The following is a 17,349-nucleotide window of genomic DNA, read 5'->3' as shown; positions in this document are numbered from 1 at the left end:
TAACATCTTATCCCCTATCCTTTGGATAGGGGATAAGATGCCAGGGGCGCAGTATCCCTTTAATGTCTGTTTGTCAGTAGTTTGATTAAAGGGGTACTTCCATGGAAAACTTTTTTTTTTTTTTTTTAAACTCAACTGGTGCCAGAAAAGTTAAACAGATTTGTAAATTACTTCTATTAAAAAAGCTTAATCCTTCCTGTACTTTTTAGGGGCTATATACTACAGAGGAAATTGTTTACTTTTTAGATTTCTCTGATGTCATGACCACAGTGCTCTCTGCTGACCTCTGCTGTCCATTTTAGGAACTGTCCAGAGCAGGATAAAATCCCCAGAGCAAACATATGCTACTCTGGACAGAAGAGGTCAGCAGAGAGCACTGTAGTCGTGACATCAGAGAAATCTAAAAAGTAAACCATTTCCTCTGTAGTATATAGTCCCTAAAAAGTATAGGAAGAATTAAAAAATTTTAATAGAAGTGATTTACAAATATGTTTATCTTTTCTGGCACCAGTTGATTTAAAAAAATAAAAAAAAAGTTTTCCACGGGAGTACCCCTTTAAAAAGAAACTTCCATCGAGATGTCCAACCTAAGTGATTGAGACATCTAGTATCGGTTTAGGTCACTTTTTATTAATACATTTTGTAGTCAACCCACGGTCCTCTATTTCAAATTTAAAGGGTAACTCTTAAGCACTCCTTATGGTAAATAAAAAATATTTCTAATATACTTTGTTTAAAAAAAATGAAGTATTCTATGTTTTATTTGTGCTTAAAAAAGCTCAAGAGCACATTTTCCCCCATCTCATACAGAGACTTAGGACCCAAGCCCAAACACAGGAAGTGCAGCCTGGAGTGCTGAGGGGGGTGTGTCCAACCTCATCCAATCGTAGCTCCTCTCACACTTAACTGCCATATGCTGTTGGTTGGACACCACCCTCCCCCCCAGCACTTCCTAAGTCTGTGTATAAGATGGGGGAAATGTGCTCTTGAGCTTTTTTAAGCACAAATAAAACATAGAAAACTTCATTTTTGTTAAACAAAGTCTATTAGAAATATTTTTTATTTACCATAAGGAGTGCGATAGCAAAAATGAGTTTTAATGAGAGCGCCCATTTAAATTCAGTACTACAAATTCTCTTTGAAATTCCTCTACTGACTGATTAACACATTGAGTAACCACCTAGGTAAATAGTATGAAACTGTATTTTGCTATTAGCTTTTGATAAGTGCTACACAAAAGACTGGGTGGACAATGGTGATCAGGAGATACAAGAATTCAGTGTACTGATGTGTGGGGTGAAACTGAGTTATTGTTTAATTCCTGGATGACATTCTCAAGGCTAGATTTTAAAGGAGTACTCCGATGCTCAGCATTTGGAACAGTTCCAAATGCTGGAGCCGGCGTGGGGAGCTCGTGATGTCAAAGCCCTGCCCCATCATGACATTACTCCCACCCACTCAATGCAAGTCTATGGGAGGGGGCATGACAGCCATCACGCCCCCTCCCATAGACTTGCATTGAGGGGGCGGACGTGACATAATGAGGGGGCGGGGCTATGACATCACGAGCTCCTTAGGCCGGCTCCAGCGTTCAGAACAGTTTGTTCAACAACCACAAAAAACCCTTATCAGGGAAGGCTAATTGTAACTAACAGAATCAAGTGCCAAACACAAAAGCCAAATAACCCCCAATAAAATTTAACTTTTAATGGTACCTCTGATGAAGCTCCTAGTGAGCGAAACTAGTTAGGGGGCAGTGTCTGTTTACTGGTTTTAATAATTTCATTGTTGCCACAGTTAAATCACCCAGGGCTGCAGCTTGGGTAGATATGAATAAACATGTAAATAATGTGAAATAAACGTGGTCAGCTAAGGCTGCCGGTCTGGGTGGAACATAAACCCTGTACCGAATTATACACTCTTTCACTAGCATATTATACTAACTGTGGCAAAATAGGAGATTTTAACCCTTTGTCCTTTTAATAGTTACCATTAAAAGTTAAATTTTAATGGGGGTTATTTGGCTTTTGTGTGCAAGTTGGCATAACAAGGTGTGAACCTATTGCCCATAGTGGTACTTGTACGATGATATCTCCTTTTAAAGGGGTACTCTGCCCCTAGACATCTTATCCCCTATCCAAGAATAGGGGATAAGATGTCTGATCGCAGGGGTCCTGCTGCTGGGGACCCCCGCGATCTCTCCTGCAGCCCCCCAAGTCATCAGCTCTCCGGAGCAAGGTTTGCTCTGTGGCTGATGACTCACGATACAGGGACCGGCGATTCGTGACATCATGGCTCCACCTCTCATGATGTCACATCCCACCCCCTTAATGCAAATCTATGGGAGAGGGTGTGACTCTTACCACGCCCCCTCCCATAGACTTGCATTAAGGGGGGGGCTGTGACATCATGAGGGGTGGGGTTATGACATCATGATCCGCCGGCCCCTGTCATCAGCCACGGAGCAAACTTAGCTCCGGAGAGCTGATGACTTGGGGGGCTGCAGGAGAGATCACGGGGGTCCCCAGCAGTGGGACCCTTGTCTTGAGGCAGAGTACCCCTTTAAGTACAATTTTGTCCTGGGTGAATGTGAAATAGATGGCTTGCAGAATAAAGTCTATCTGTTCTTGTGGTGTATGACCTATTGTCAAAAAAAATTTTCTCGGATGCCTATTTTGTCTTTAATGATAGTATAGCATGATCTTATGTTTAATGTGGCAAGAATGTAATATGGGTGCCAAGTAAGATTCTTTAATATTTCAGTTGTTTGTGTAATGTCTTTGACCAAGGGTTAGGGAAGTCTGTTAATATACTGTGAGCGGTTGGACTTGAGAGAGCCAATGCCTGATACAATTGGCCAACCCGGGGATTGTTTGGGTCTTTATGTATTTTGGGCAGACAATTAAAAATGGAGTCTTTTCTGTGTGCCCAAAATGGATTGGTATTCTTTGAGGTGTCCAATAATAGTAATACTTGATTTCTTTTGTAGTTCTATAAAGCCGTCTCTCTCACTGTGTGAGGTTATTATTGATTTGGTGATTATGTTTAATTATCTAATTTTTTTGGAAGGCCAAGTTGTTCAAACCAGCTTCCTACAAACTGGCTTGGGGGCAACTGTGTTTGAATTTACCTTCTAGCTGTGAGGATTTTTCACTTTAGGGTCACACTGAGGAATTCAAGAGGAATTCCGCCAACTTTTTCATCTTGAAATTATTCAGCAATTGATTTTCCATTCACTTCAATGTATTTTCCGCTTCTCAGTTGACACAAATTCTGCTCGCTGGAATCTGCCGCTGAATTCAGTTCCCATTGAAGAAAGAACATGTTCATTCTTCAAGCGGGATCCGCATGCAGAATTCAATAGAAGTCAATGGTAAAAAAAAATTCTGCCCGACATCGTTTTCACGCGGAATTCAAGCGGAATTCAGAAAAGTAGAATTAAATAGCCTTCTCCTTCATTCCTCTTCATTTCCGCGTGGAAATTCCGTTCAAATTCCGCTCGAATTCCACTTGATGGATAAAATGACAGAAGGCAACAATTTCCTGACCGAAATTATTCCTCGTGATTTCCTCAGTGTGAACATAGCCTTAGGGTAGGGTCACATTGGGCGGATACACAGCGTATTTGACGCTGCGAGAAATCTGCTGAGCAGCGTGAAATCACTGCGTATGTGCTAGGAGCAGACACAGGGCTTTCCCCGCTACAGCCCTGTGTCTGCAGTAAAATTCGAGAGCCCACCGTGTGTCACAGTTATGCTGGTGCGTGCAGCCGGCCTCTGAACCTTATTGCAGACACAGGGCCGTAGCGGGGAAAGCCCTGTGTCTGCTCCTAGCGCATACGCAGCGTATTTGCCGCAGCTCAGCAGATTTCTTGCAACATCAAATACACTGTGTATCTGCCCAATGTGACCCTATCCTTAAAGAGTTTACCAATTTGAGGCCTTTATTTAGAAAGATTGTTTGAGTTGTAGTAAATGCGATTAATATGGGTGATAAAGAGAATGTCCGTTCTGCAATGCGGATCCTCCACTGCTGGAGGTACCTGGATAGGGGCTTTTTAATGTATTGGTTCTTGCTGATAAATGTGTTGGTGGGGCTCAGGCCAGAGGTGTGTTCAGCAATATCACATCAGTGGAATATAGAGGAAAGTAGAAGCCGGCCACTCACCAATAGTTTCTTTCTTCAGGTTTTATTCATGCCAAAAATATACTCACATATAGAAACGGGGGAACATGACAAGGAAGAGCAGGGGGGTACAGTGGCAAGAAGCTCCGTTTCGCACACTTAAAGGGGTAGTCCAGTGGTGAAAAACTTATCCCCTATCCTAAGGATAGGGGATAAGTTTGAGATCGCGGGAGGTCCGACCGCTGGGGCCCCCTGCGATCTCTCTGTACAGGGCTCCGGCTCTCCGGCCTGATAGCGGGTGTCGACCCCCGCACGAAGCGGCGGCTGACACGCCCCCTCAATACATCTCAATGGCAGAGCTGGAGATTGCCGAAGGCAGCGCTTCGGCTCTGCCATAGAGTTGTATTGAGGGGGCGTGTCGGCCGCCGCTTCGTGCGGAGGTCGACACGCCCCCTTCCCCCGGGCTGTCGGGGCTCCGTACAGGAGATCGCAGGGGGCCCCAGCAGTCGGACCCCCCGCGATCTGCAACTTATCCCCTATCCTTAAGATAGGGGATAAGTTGTTCACCACTGAGTCACCACTGGACTACTCCTTTAAGTGCTTCGTCCGGCCATATGGCCGGACGAAGCACTTAAATGTGCGAAACGGAGCTTGTTGCCACTGTACCCCCCTGCTCTTCCTTGTCATGTTCCCCCGTTTCTATATGTGAGTATATTTTTGGCATGAATAAAGCCTGAAGAAAGAAACTATTGGTGAGTGTCCGGCTTCTATTTTTCTCTATATTCCAAGTAAATGTGATTGAGCTAACATTCACTATACAATCAGCTTGATCTTATTCTTTTTTGCCTATTTTTGCTGGAGGTTGCTCTAGTATTTCTATGTCCTTTGTTCATTGGGATGGTTTCTAGGATTTACGGAGCTGGATGGGGTCAATGCAGTTACCTGTATTTGTTTTGGGAGAACAACTGGAGTTGGTAGAAGTAGTTTCTATGTGTATGGTGTGATGGTTTCTGAGGATGGTATGTATCTCTGTGGTTATTGCTTGTTGGTCTGTATCCATGTTGGGGAGGTCTGTATAGGTTTAGTTGTTGAGCGTCTATATGACATAGGGTCCTGCCTCTCCCTAAAAAATTCACTATTTTGGTTCTCAGCCAGGGGTGTATACCCGCAACTCACCACAATACTGTACAGTGAAGTGTGATTCATTTGTTTTTGACTATTAGAAATTGCCTTTTCTGTTTACTTACATTTAATTGCCATGATATGTTTTTCTTTTTTTCTGTGTGATGGCTTATTCTAGGTTATCTAATTTTTTATATTTTTTTTATTAAATTGTCCTTATTTTCTGTATTCATCATCTTTTGTGGTACATATCAATTGATGTCTGGTTTTCTGATATTCTCTTATCTAGTTCTAACACTAGTTGTTGGCGTCTTATACTATGAGTCTCGTAATGGCAATGGACTGTAATGATCTCCGTTTCTAACTAAAATCCTCACTTAATAAGTCTCCTGCAGGGTTTTTTGTATGATGTGGCCCTTTGAAATTACGCCTAGTTTTAAGTAATGTTCTAACATTTTCACTTCCCACTGATGTTTTAATAGTATGTCTTCCATTTGTCTGAATACTTGGGAGAATATTGGGTTACTTGTATTAGTGGTATTTCTGGGAATGCTTGGTGTTGTAAGATGTGGCTGGTTGTTGGTGACCATTTAATATATGTTTCTCCTATAGGTTGCTGCCTATTTATAAATTCTGGTAATGATGTCAGCATTGCTCCACCTTATATTTGTTATGGCTGTTTGGTGTAGTGTGCTGTTGATGCCGCTAGATGTTCCTGTGGCCTCAGTCAGATAAATGAGCTGAAAACAGGAAGAGGGAGGCAGAGTGTGGTAGACGCCACATGGACTGGTAAGAGATTCTGTTGCTCCTAATAGAATGGAAAAGTAGCTTATTTGATAAGAGAAGTAGTAGAGACCTCTTTTTACAGACCCAGAGTTACTGAGCAGTTGAACAAGAAGAGTTTGGTGGCTGCACAGAAACAACTATGTAGAGCTACGTATGAGACAACAGCCAGAACTGAAGGAGGCCGCAGAGGAGTACAGAGCTAAGAACTGCTGGGCCAAGGAGGAGAATTGATACAATCAATTGTTGAAAATATATAAATTGATAAAAAGCACATGGTAAGTCAATATGTCTTGCAAATGCCAGAGTAGAGACTGTGAAGGTGCAGGAAAGGAGACTGATGCTACAGGCATAAAGATGGGGAGCTGTTAGAGAAGGAGGGGACTGCTAAAGGGTTTTTGTACTTTGGACAACTTCAGATCACAGTGATTACAGCCAGGGCTGGTTTTAGGCTTAGCGTGGCCCTGGGCAAAATCAAAAGTGGGGCCCCAAAAGTCGTAATAGTGCACTAACCAGATTTGCACATTTTTGGTCACTTTAAATACCATAAAAAAATATCTAAACAGCAATTGAAAAGTCCCATCAAAACAAAAATGGTACCGATAACTACAAATCACAGCGCAAAAAATGACCCTCACATCCCCATATACAGAAAAATAAAAGTGTTATAGGGATCAGAATAGTACAATTTTATATTTTTGTATAGTTCCCCCACATTAGGTTGTAGTTCTCCCACATTAGGTGCAGTGTAGTTCCCCCAAATTAGGCTAGCAGTATAAGTCCCCCCACATTAGGTTGGCAGCATAGTTCCCCCACATTAGGTGCAGTATAGTTCCCCCCCCCCATATTAGGTCCAGTATAGTTCCCCCACATTAGGCGCAGTAAAGTTCCCCCACATTAGGTTGTAGTTCCCCCACATTAGATGCAGCATAGTTCCCCCACATTAGGTGCAGTATAGTTCCCCACATTAGGCGCAGTAAAGTTCCCCCACATTAGGTTGTAGTTCCCCCACATTAGATGCAGCATAGTTCCCCCACATTAGGTGCAGTATAGTTCCCCACATTAGATGCAGTATAGTTCCCCCACATTAGGTGCAGTATAGTTCCCCCACATTAGGTGCAGTATAGCTTCCCCCACATTAGGTGCAGTATAGTTCCCCCACATTAGGTTCAGTATAGTTCCCCCACATTAGGTGCAGTATAGTTCCCCCACATTAGGTTCAGTATAGTTCCCCCACATTAGGTGCAGTATAGTACCCCCCACAGACATACAGCCTTCTGCCATATACAGTGTATGGCTGGAGGCTGTATGTCTGTGAACTGCCCCCTCAGGGCACCGAGCTAACGTGCTGATAACTTACCATTCCGGGCAGTGCACGTCCAAATCATTGCTCCGATCCTCCGTTCCTTTGGGCGCACGTACGGGACGTCATTGATGTCCCTGCGTGTGCTACCTCCTGGCGGCCCCAGCGTTTTTAAAATTAACGCGGGGCCGCAGAAAGGTAACCGGGACATCCTTGTGTCCCGAAAAATTAATTCGGGACACAGGGATGTCCCGAATGTGACAGGGCCCCCTGCGGGCTTCTCATTGGCGGATCACCTCCCCCTCTGGATCTGCCCACAGGGGGACCCCTGGGGGATGGGGGCCCTGGGTAATTGCCCGGATTGCCCCGCCCTAGTGCCAGCCCTGATTACAGCTACATTCTGTGAAGAAACCTTGCATTGTTCAGTTTTCCTTCAGCACCATCACAGGCAATGCACATGGTTTGTCTGTGGAATACAGGACAGGTCCTCCTGAAAAAGGTACAATCTTTATATCCACTCTAGCCAAAAAGGTGATGAACCTTAAAGTGTACCTGTCGGTAGCAAAAACTTTTATATAATGTAGATAATATATATTTATTTTTGTTATATACATTTAAAAATATTTATATTTTTGGTTTAAAAAATGCTGTCCTTGCAGCAATTGCATGTGTGTCTCTCTGCAGAGAACAAATTCAGGGAGTGAGGGCAGTACAAGCAAGGATCTGTGCAGGCTCCTGGCTTCTCAATCATCCTGCTGTGTGAGCTGAGAACATGTCACAGAGCCTCACTGCACAAAGCCTTGCCTGTCCTCAGTGCACAGAGCCCTGCTTGTCTTCAGTGCACAGAGCCCTGCTTGTCCTCAGTGTACAGAACCCTGCTTGTTCTCAGTGCACAGAGCCCTGCTTGTCCTCACTGCACAGAGCCCTGCTTATCCTCAGTGTACAGAGCCCTGCTTGTCCTCAGTGTACAGAGCCCTGCTTGTTCTCAGTGCACAGAGCCCTGCTTGTCCTCAGTGCACAGAGCCCTGCTTGTCCTCAGTGTACAGAGCCCTGCTTGTCCTCAGTGTACAGAGCCCTGCTTGTCCTCAGTGTACAGAGCCCTGCTTGTCCTCAGTGTACAGAACCCTGCTTGTCCTCAGTGCACAGAGCCCTGCTTGTCCTCAGTGTACAGAGCCCTGCTTGTCCTCAGTGTACAGAACCCTGCTTGTCCTCAGTGCACAGAGCCCCGCTTGTCCTCAGTGTACAGAGCCCTGCTTGTCCTCAGTGTACACAGCCCTGCTTGTCCACCCACACTTCCTGTATTTGGACCCTTTACAGAGACACACAGTCAATAGCTGCAGGGACAAAAATATACACTTTTTTTTTTTTACCTATGTATATGACAAACATACATATAATGTCATTTTCTACATTATATAAAAAGTTTATGCTAATGACAGGTACACTTTAACAGAAGACTCCCCCCCCCCCATTATCTCAGAATTCCATTCAAATTGGGCATATGTTTTCCAAACTAGATAACCCTATTATAGAGCACTGTACCATGAGTTGATGAAAATGTAGAGCCAATGGTACCTAAGCTTCAGTTTACTGGGATTATTTTTTGTTCCAACCATGATTTCAAGGCACATGGTTTCTCTTGATCCCTTTGGCAGGGGCATAGTGGGTAGGCACAGGGACGGTTGCCAAGGATGCAAAATCTGCCTATCCCCCTGGCACAGGCCAGGCTCAAGTAAAGTGAGTAGTGATGAATACAATGCTTGCATTACCACTCAGTACTATACTGCAGCATGTACTGTTCCGACAAGGTCCCTGCTATAGTATGAACAGTACTTTCTGTTGCATGCTACTCCTAAAACTTACTGTGCCATAGAAACAAAGTAGCATGACACCAATGATGTTGGTTGCCGACACATCTATAGTCTTGGGTCAAGCTGCTTCTGGTGGTGGATGGGATTCATATGAACTGGTGAGGAGCGGGTACTGGAACATTGCACAAAATTAGGGTGAATTGGGGAAGAGTAGGCTACAAGGTGACTTGTGGAAGGGCAGTGTATAGGGCAGCTTGGAAAAGGACAGAGTATGAGGGGACTTGAGGAAGGGCAGAAGACAGATTGTTCAAAGGGAGACTCTAGTTAGAAAAGGGAGGTGGGTAAAGAAGTGAAGGTAGGTTATCATGGAACGCAGGAGTTGTAAAAGTATACATAGGATTGGGTTGGATAAGATGGTTTGACATTAAGAAAAGTAGGGAATAAGGGGTTAAGGTAGAAAACAGAAGGGTAGGATAAGGGCTTCACTACTGGACTGGTGGATTAAGTATTGAGTCCTCTAACCCATGGACTCTTAGTCCCTTCCACCTTGACAACCCATGCAACACTACAGTGTTTCTCAAGCGCGGTCCTCAAGTCCCCCCAACAGGTCATGTTTTCAGGATTTCCTTAGTTATTCACAGGTGATATAACTGTGGTGATGCCTGATTCACTGACCATAAGTATATCACCTGTGAAAGACTAAGAAAATCCTGAAAACATGACCTGTTGGGGGGGGGGTCTTGAGGACCACCCTTGAGAAACACTGCAACACTATATCCCTTGGCTGCCCCAGCTCAAGTTTGTCTTATGCCTACACACTTTATGAAACAAGGTATGGGTAAAGATTTCGAGGACCAGCTCTAGGCCATCCAGAAATGAAGTTTTCTGACACGAGCCATCACCAGTAAGAGCGACCATTATAATTTTTCTGTACTTCCCCTTGCTATTAAGTGTACCCCTGGATTGGCATGAAAAATATCCTTTTTGTGTCTTAATAGGGAAATAAGAGACATTTTTCTACATTAGAATTCTATTCATCACTAGTGTATACAGGACAATGACGCCCACCTGAGGAATGTGCATTAGTACAGTAGCGCCTTAGCAGAATGTTGCCATGTTAGGTAGGAAGTTGTTGTGTACACTTTCTATTACATCCAATATAATTTCTGACTGTCTGGATTAACGTTACTGTCTGCGACAAGGATTCTATGAAACAATAGCAACATTCTTGCTGGGCCGTGTTCATTAAATGCATGTCAAGGTTACCTGCTATGAATACTTCCAGTTTCTATGGCAAACCACTTTTTTAATATCAGTGAACACATTTTTTTTTTCTTTGAGTTTCCGAGCATTTTGGCAAATCACAAAAGGTCAGTAATATTTTGACAACCTACACAAGGAAGATTTCCAGATGCCTTCCATAAGATATAACAGTGTTAAAGGGGAAACACACTTAAAAGGATTTTACTCTAAAACCAAATGTTGTTTCCATTGTATCAGTCTGAGAAATTTCTTGCTTTGTTTTAAAAATTACACGATAATGGAAATTTTCATTGCATGATGGGAACCATTTCCCTTTACTTAAAGTGTTTCAAAAGATTTTTATAAACCTGCATGATTTTGTTCAATTAACCCTTCAGAGTGGTTACAAGGGGATTTTTAGGGCTGATATTGAGCCCCTGAGATTCCTTTGCATGGTGTGCAGTTATTTCTCATTCTCTCCATTTCAAGGGTGAGGCCAAAACATGGTGGTTTTCCAGAAGTACACACACAGTTACTTCTTCCAATATTTCTCTGGCTAACCAATCCATACTATTATTTGCCATGATATAGTGCTGCAGAGTGTTAACTAGACTAAACAAACTGACACTGTGCTGTTCTAAAGTTTTACACAGTACAGTACTAGATAACATGTAGAAGTAGGGGGAGGGGGGGGGGGTATTGATGCATTGGTTTTGCAGGGTACTATGTAAGCATTAATGCCGGAAACAGCAGGAAGTTACACTGAGCATTGAGCTGCTTCTGTAATTATGCTGAGAAGCAAAAGTGAGCCCGAGAGGAGATAATACTAAAGAACTGTGAACATACAGAAGTTGTTACACTGGTAATTACACAAGAGACAGCTGCCCAGAACTGTATATGGGTGGTGAGAGATGAGAGGGAAGCTTTGATTTACCTTTGAGGAACAGTGTGTGTTTTTTTCAGCAGCAGACTATATCAGCTCATGTGACACTGGCTCAGGCCGTCTCCCTCTCTTCTACACAGAGCACATACTTAACCCCACCCCACTTTCTGCAACTCGAGTGAGATTTTCCCTCATAACAGGTAGCAGACAGCAGATTGCGGAGAAGTGAGACACCTAGTGGTCAATAATTTATAATTGTTTTTCTGGGGTAAGGAGTAATTTTTGGTTAAAGGGGTGCTCGGGTAGAAAACTTTTTTTTTTTTTTTTTGTAGGTTACCTGCCCGTTTAGGGATAGGTGGCCCTGACTGCACGGGACGGTAGGGGTTAACTCAGAGCCCAGGATAGTTTTCCCTCCCCCCTGCTTTCCCGGGTTAGTAGGAGGGGAATTAAGGCACGCACAGGATATATTTAGGTCCACCCCACCCCCTGGTTAGTCCTTTTCGTACTCACCAGCGCTCCTGAGAAGTCAGCTTTGCTCCGGAGATGGCTGACGAGGCTGTATGGAATGCTATCCGGGAGCGGGTGTTGGCTGATCCAGGCGCCCTATCTCAGCTACTAGCTGGGCTAGGCCTTCCTGCTGCTGCGGTTAGTAGTATATCTCGGCCGGCAGGTCCTGCTGTACGGGGGCGACGAACCGCCCGTGCATCGCGCCCTCCGGCGCGTCTGAGCCCCAGTCCCCCTAGGTCGTCTGCTAGTAGGAGGGGGCGCTTTGCTGCCCGCATTGTCTCCTCAGCTGTAGTTTCGGCCCCTGGTGCGGCTGTGGCCGCAGCTCGGGCTGTAGCTCCGCCCCTTCCGGGTCAAGTGTCACAGGAAGCTGTGGGGAATTCTTCAGCTGCTTCGCGCGCTTCCCTGCAGGTCCCGGCAGTTTCAGGTAATTCAGGGCAGTCTGCTGTAGTTTCCCGGCCGGTGTTAACCCCTGCATTGCCAGCCGTTATGGGTGCTGGTGCCCCTGCTCCCTCTCATGCCTCTTCCTCTGCGGAGGAAATACCCGATACCCCAATTGCCACGGCCCGGGTTCCCATTAGACCCCAGGGTGCTCCTGTACTGCCTGGGGATCCTCAGCAGCCACCTGTCCTAGGGGGTAGTAGCGTTGATCCTCCTTATGAGGATGCTTGTGATAATTTGGGGCCCCAACCTGTTGATCTGCCACCTTTAGATGCCTCAGCTAGTTCCCCCTTGCTTTTTACTGATAATATGCGGCAAGTCAGTCAGCCACCGCGTGACCGAGTACTTAGTAGGTCAGAGGGCCGTTCCCGTCCAAGACGGTCGCGGTCGTCCTCACGGGGATCTGGCCGCTCCGGTTGGAGCAGATCTGTTGGGTCCTGTAGACATCACCGCAGGTGTGCACGCCGGGAGTCTAGGAGTAGTGTGCGCTCCCGTAGGTCCCGCTCGTCTCGGTGGCGGTCTCCTTCATCATCTGGTCGCAGCTCGTATCGCTCAGGGAGTCGGGAGCGTCGCTCTCGCAGGCGCGAGGGGCGGAGACATCATTCAAGGTCCCCGAGGCGGGCTTCCCGCGGTGGCAGTCGGCCCCGTGCGGTGTCTGATCCGGCTACTGTGCCGGTTGCTGATCCAGCTCCTGTTCCTGCTACGGATCCGGTCCCACCTCCTGTTGTTCCTGCGCCGACCGGTGAGTTTGATTTTGCGGGTGCATGGGGACAGGGGGAGGGTCAGGCTGCTTTGTTGTCTACGCTTAAATCTGTTTTGTCTAGCCTTGTTAATAGCAAGCCGGCGGAACGTGTGGTTCCGGCGGCGGCCCGTAAGGCCTCCCCGGTTAGGGTTGGGGTATATAAAGATTCTGTTTTTTGTGGTGTTAGTCCTTTAGGTGTTTATGTTGATGATGCTGTGAAGGAAAAGATTTGGTCCAACCAGTATGTTGATTTGTGGTCGCTAGTGTCTGCGGACCAACATACGATTGACAAGGAACGTAGGCCCCAGTCGGAAAAAACTTTTCCTACTAGGCCGAAGGTGGCGAAGACCATGGGCAATTGGTTGCAAGCGTTTGCAGTTTTGGGGTGTATTATGGGTGAAAAGCATCCGGAGCGATGCTCCGAGCTTTTTATTTATATGGACTCGGTGTATAGTGCTTATAAGGCTCATGGGGGCTCTGCGTGGTGGCGTTATGACGAGGAATTTCGACGACGCTTGTCTCTGCAGCCGGATGTTGGTTGGGGTGTTAAGGCGACCGACGTGTGGTTGCGTTTGATGATGGCGCAGAAGGCACAGCCCTTTCAGCAGGGAGCCGCTGGTCAATCCGGGGCCACCGGGCCGGCGGCCGTGCGTCGACCCGGGGCTTGCTGGTTATTTAACGAGGGACATTGTCGTTTCCTCAGCTTGTGTAAATACAAGCATGAGTGTTCTGCCTGCGGGGGGTCCCACGCCGCAGTCAGGTGTCAGCGGGCTGCTAAGCAGACCGGCCGGGCGCCCTCTGCTGCTGCAGGGAAGGACCCCGGTGAACGTGGACATGATGTGCCCGTGGTTAGACCAGTACCCCAATAAGGAGGACGCTTTGGTTTTATTGGAGGGTTTTCGTTATGGTTTCTTTATACCTTTTATTTTGGGTCAGGTTTCTTCCTCCTACCCTGACAACTTGAAATCGGCCAGGGAGTACCCTGAGGTGCTGCGGGAAAAAATTGGTAAGGAGGTTTCGTTGGGTCGTTTTGAAGGACCTTTTAGTTCCCCCCCTTTTCATAATTTGCGGGTTTCCCCCCTTGGGGTTGTCCCGAAGAAAGAGGTCGGGAAGTTTCGCCTGATTCACCACCTTTCGTATCCGAAAGGTTCTTCAGTGAATGATGGCATTTCTAGAGAGGATGCAACGGTTTCTTATGTTTCGTTTGACCGGGCTGTGGCTCTGGTAAGGGGTTTTGGGGCGGGGGCGTTGATGGCGAAGTCTGACATTGAATCGGCTTTTCGCCTGTTGCCGGTGCATCCGGAATGCTATCACTTACTGGGTTGCCGGGTGGATGGGGCTTTTTATTATGATGTTTGCCTGCCGATGGGTTGTGCTATTTCTTGTCGGTATTTTGAAATGTTTGGATCATTTTTGGAGTGGGTTGTTCGCTTTGAGACGGGCAGCCGTTCTGTTATTCACTATTTGGATGATTTCTTGTTTGTTGGCCCGGCTGGGTCTCCCAGGTGTGGTTTTTTGTTGGATTCTTTTCGTTTTTTCATGCTGAAGTTTGGGGTGCCCTTGTCCGCTGAGAAGACAGAGGGTCCTTCAACGGTTATTTCGTTTTTGGGCATAGAAATTGATTCTGTGGCCATGGTTTTTAGACTACCAACAGAGAAATTGGAGAGTTTGCTCTTGTTGGTTGAAAGTTTTTGTGGTGTACGGAAGGTGACGCTGGTGAAGTTTTGCTGGGACACTTGGTTTTTGCTTGCCGTGTTATGCCCATGGGGCGTGTTTTTTCTAGGCGTTTGTCATTGGCCACCAAGGGCGTTTCCTGCCCTTCTCATCATATTCGCATTTCAAAGCAAATGCGCGCGGATGTTTTGATGTGGAGAGAATTTTTGAGAAGGTACAATGGTCACACGTGTTGGTTGGGGGATGAGTTGTCCAATGCTGAGCTTCAATTGTTTACGGATGCGGCTGGCTCCGTGGGTTTTGGTGCCTTCTTTCAAGGGGAATGGTGTGCGGAGTTGTGGCCGCCTGATTGGCAGACTAACGGTTGGTGTAGGAACCTCACCCTGCTTGAATTGTTTCCTATTATAGTTGCTGTGGAGTTGTGGGGTGTACGATTTAGCAATAAGCGGGTTTGTTTTTGGACAGATAATCTGAGTGTGGTTCATTGTATAAATGGTTTGTCCTCTTCCTCCCTTCCGGTTTTGTCTTTGATCCGTCATTTAGTTCTTCGGTGTTTGGAGTTGAACGTTTGGTTTAAAGCTCGCCACGTAGCTGGGGTTGATAATGTGATTGCTGATTCCCTTTCTCGTTTTCAGTTTCAGGATTTTCGGAGGATGTGTCCGGATGCTGCATTGGAAGGGCTCCCTTGCCCCCCATTGGTCTGGGCCCTGCCGAGCAACGTCTGATCCCACTGGTGGAATCGTCGATGGCGGCATCTACATGGGCGGGACATGGTAAGGCGTGGGCTGAGTGGTGTGCGTTGCTGGCGGGGCGGGAGGTGGCTACCTCAGTTGACAACCGCGTAGCGGTTACGGTGGATTATGTGTTGTGGTTGCGGGATTTACAGGTGTCCGCAATTGTAGCGCGGCGACGGCTAGCTGGGGTAAGTTTTTATTTTAAGTTGTTGGGATGGGAAGATGTTTCGAAACGGTTTTTATTTCAGCAGGCCTTGAAGGGTTGGCAGCGCACTCATGTGCGGCGTGAAGCTCGCAGGCCTGTTTCGTTTTTGTTATTGTCTTCTCTTTTGCCGGCTACCCGCAGTTGTTGTTCCTCGACCTATGAGTCCGAGTTGTATTCGGCCGCTTTTTGTGTAATGTTTTTTGCAGCGCTGCGCATCGGCGAGTTGGTTCCGGCTTCAAAAGCCGGGGTCGGTGGTTTATTGCAGGATGACGTGTTGTGTTCCAATGGGGTTTTGCAACTGCGGATTCGACGCTCGAAAACTGATCAGGTGGGTCAGGGAGCTTGGGTGCGGGTTCTTGCAGTGGACGGTCCGGTTTGTCCAGTGCGGGCGGTGTCGTCGTTTTTGGCTGTTCGGGTTCCTGGCCGCCAATTTTTTACACATGCTGATGGTTTTCCTTTGACGCGTTTTCAATTTCAGGCTGTGTTCAAGGGTTGTTTGCGGTTTTTGGGTGTTCCGGCTGCTGATTTTGGTACGCACTCTTTTCGGATAGGTGCTGCTACGGAGGCGTCCAGGGCAGGTTTATCAGTGGATGCGATACAGCGTATTGGCCGTTGGCGCTCTGGTTGTTATGCGCGTTATGTACGTCCTGAGTTGTTGTTATAACTTGTTTTCTCCTTTTTTAGATGTGCAAAGGACGATGGTTTATTTCCTGGGCCACTCTTATTTCCACCGGGCCGCGCAGAGAGCTGATTGCCGGCCGGGTGGGAGATCGTTGGGATGCGGCAATGTTGAGCCTCACTGGAGGGGGATCCCAGGTATGCGGTGGACACGGGTCCTTACTGAAGTGGTGGACATTGCTAGAACCGTCCGTTCTGGTGTAATTTTGGTGGTACACGCGGGTGGGAATGATCTCTGTTATTCCCGGGTTCCCGATTTGATTACTTTAATGAAAGCCGATGTTGAACGGTTTTCTGGTTTTTTCCCCGATTTAGTTTTAGTATGGTCCGAGATAGTGCCTAGAGTATCCTGGCAGGGTGCTCGCAATGCTGAGGCCATCGAGCGTTCACGACGTTTGGTGAATTCTCGTATGGCCCGGTTTGTGCGACAGAAGGGTGGAGTGGTGGTCCGTCATCGTGAGCTTGAAGGTGATAACAGACGGTTTATGATCTCTGATGGGGTTCACTTGAATGATATAGGTTTGGACATTTTTTTGTCGGGCTTACAAGATGGTTTGGAGCAGGCCTTGTTTTTGCTTGGTGGGGGTCGGAGCACCGTGTAGGAGTACACGGGCTCCTCGGTGGCCTGAGGAGAGGAGAATTGAGAAGTGATGGCCCTAGGCACTTTTGCCCGCCGGGAGTCCGGCGGCTGGCAATACCGCTTCGGCTGAAGTAGGTAGGTTGCTGCAGTGCAGCAGTTATAGAGTTAATATTCTGTTATTTAATAAATTGAGCTGTGACCACCACCCAGCCCAGTAAAAAGAATAATGTTGTCTGTCATTATTGGGAGAGATGGGGGGAGGGCATATGATGTGGTAGGCGTAAGTGTGCCGGGCAGTCTGTAGGTTACCTGCCCGTTTAGGGATAGGTGGCCCTGACTGCACGGGACGGTAGGGGTTAACTCAGAGCCCAGGATAGTTTTCCCTCCCCCCTGCTTTCCCGGGTTAGTAGGAGGGGAATTAAGGCACGCACAGGATATATTTAGGTCCACCCCACCCCCTGGTTAGTCCTTTTCGTACTCACCAGCGCTCCTGAGAAGTCAGCTTCCCTCCCTCCCTCCCTG

At 46.9% G+C, this 17,349-nt stretch overlaps 1 protein-coding gene across 1 annotated transcript; it reads left to right on the top strand.

The window, feature by feature from the left end:
- The first annotated feature begins 12,262 nt into the window (after positions 1 to 12,262).
- On the top strand, positions 12,263 to 16,849 carry LOC130283118 (uncharacterized). Its single transcript, XM_056532304.1, has 3 exons — positions 12,263 to 12,956; positions 15,266 to 15,403; positions 16,254 to 16,849. The coding sequence occupies exons 1-3, from the start codon at positions 12,263 to 12,265 to the stop codon at positions 16,847 to 16,849; spliced, it is 1,428 nt and encodes a 475-aa protein (XP_056388279.1).
- The last annotated feature ends 500 nt before the right edge of the window (positions 16,850 to 17,349 follow it).

The sequence above is a fragment of the Hyla sarda genome, chromosome 7 (genome assembly GCF_029499605.1).
Source record: "Hyla sarda isolate aHylSar1 chromosome 7, aHylSar1.hap1, whole genome shotgun sequence".
NCBI classification, from domain to species: domain Eukaryota; kingdom Metazoa; phylum Chordata; class Amphibia; order Anura; family Hylidae; genus Hyla; species Hyla sarda.
Note: the sequence above shows the minus strand (reverse complement) of the source record. Positions and strands in the feature narration are given on the sequence as shown.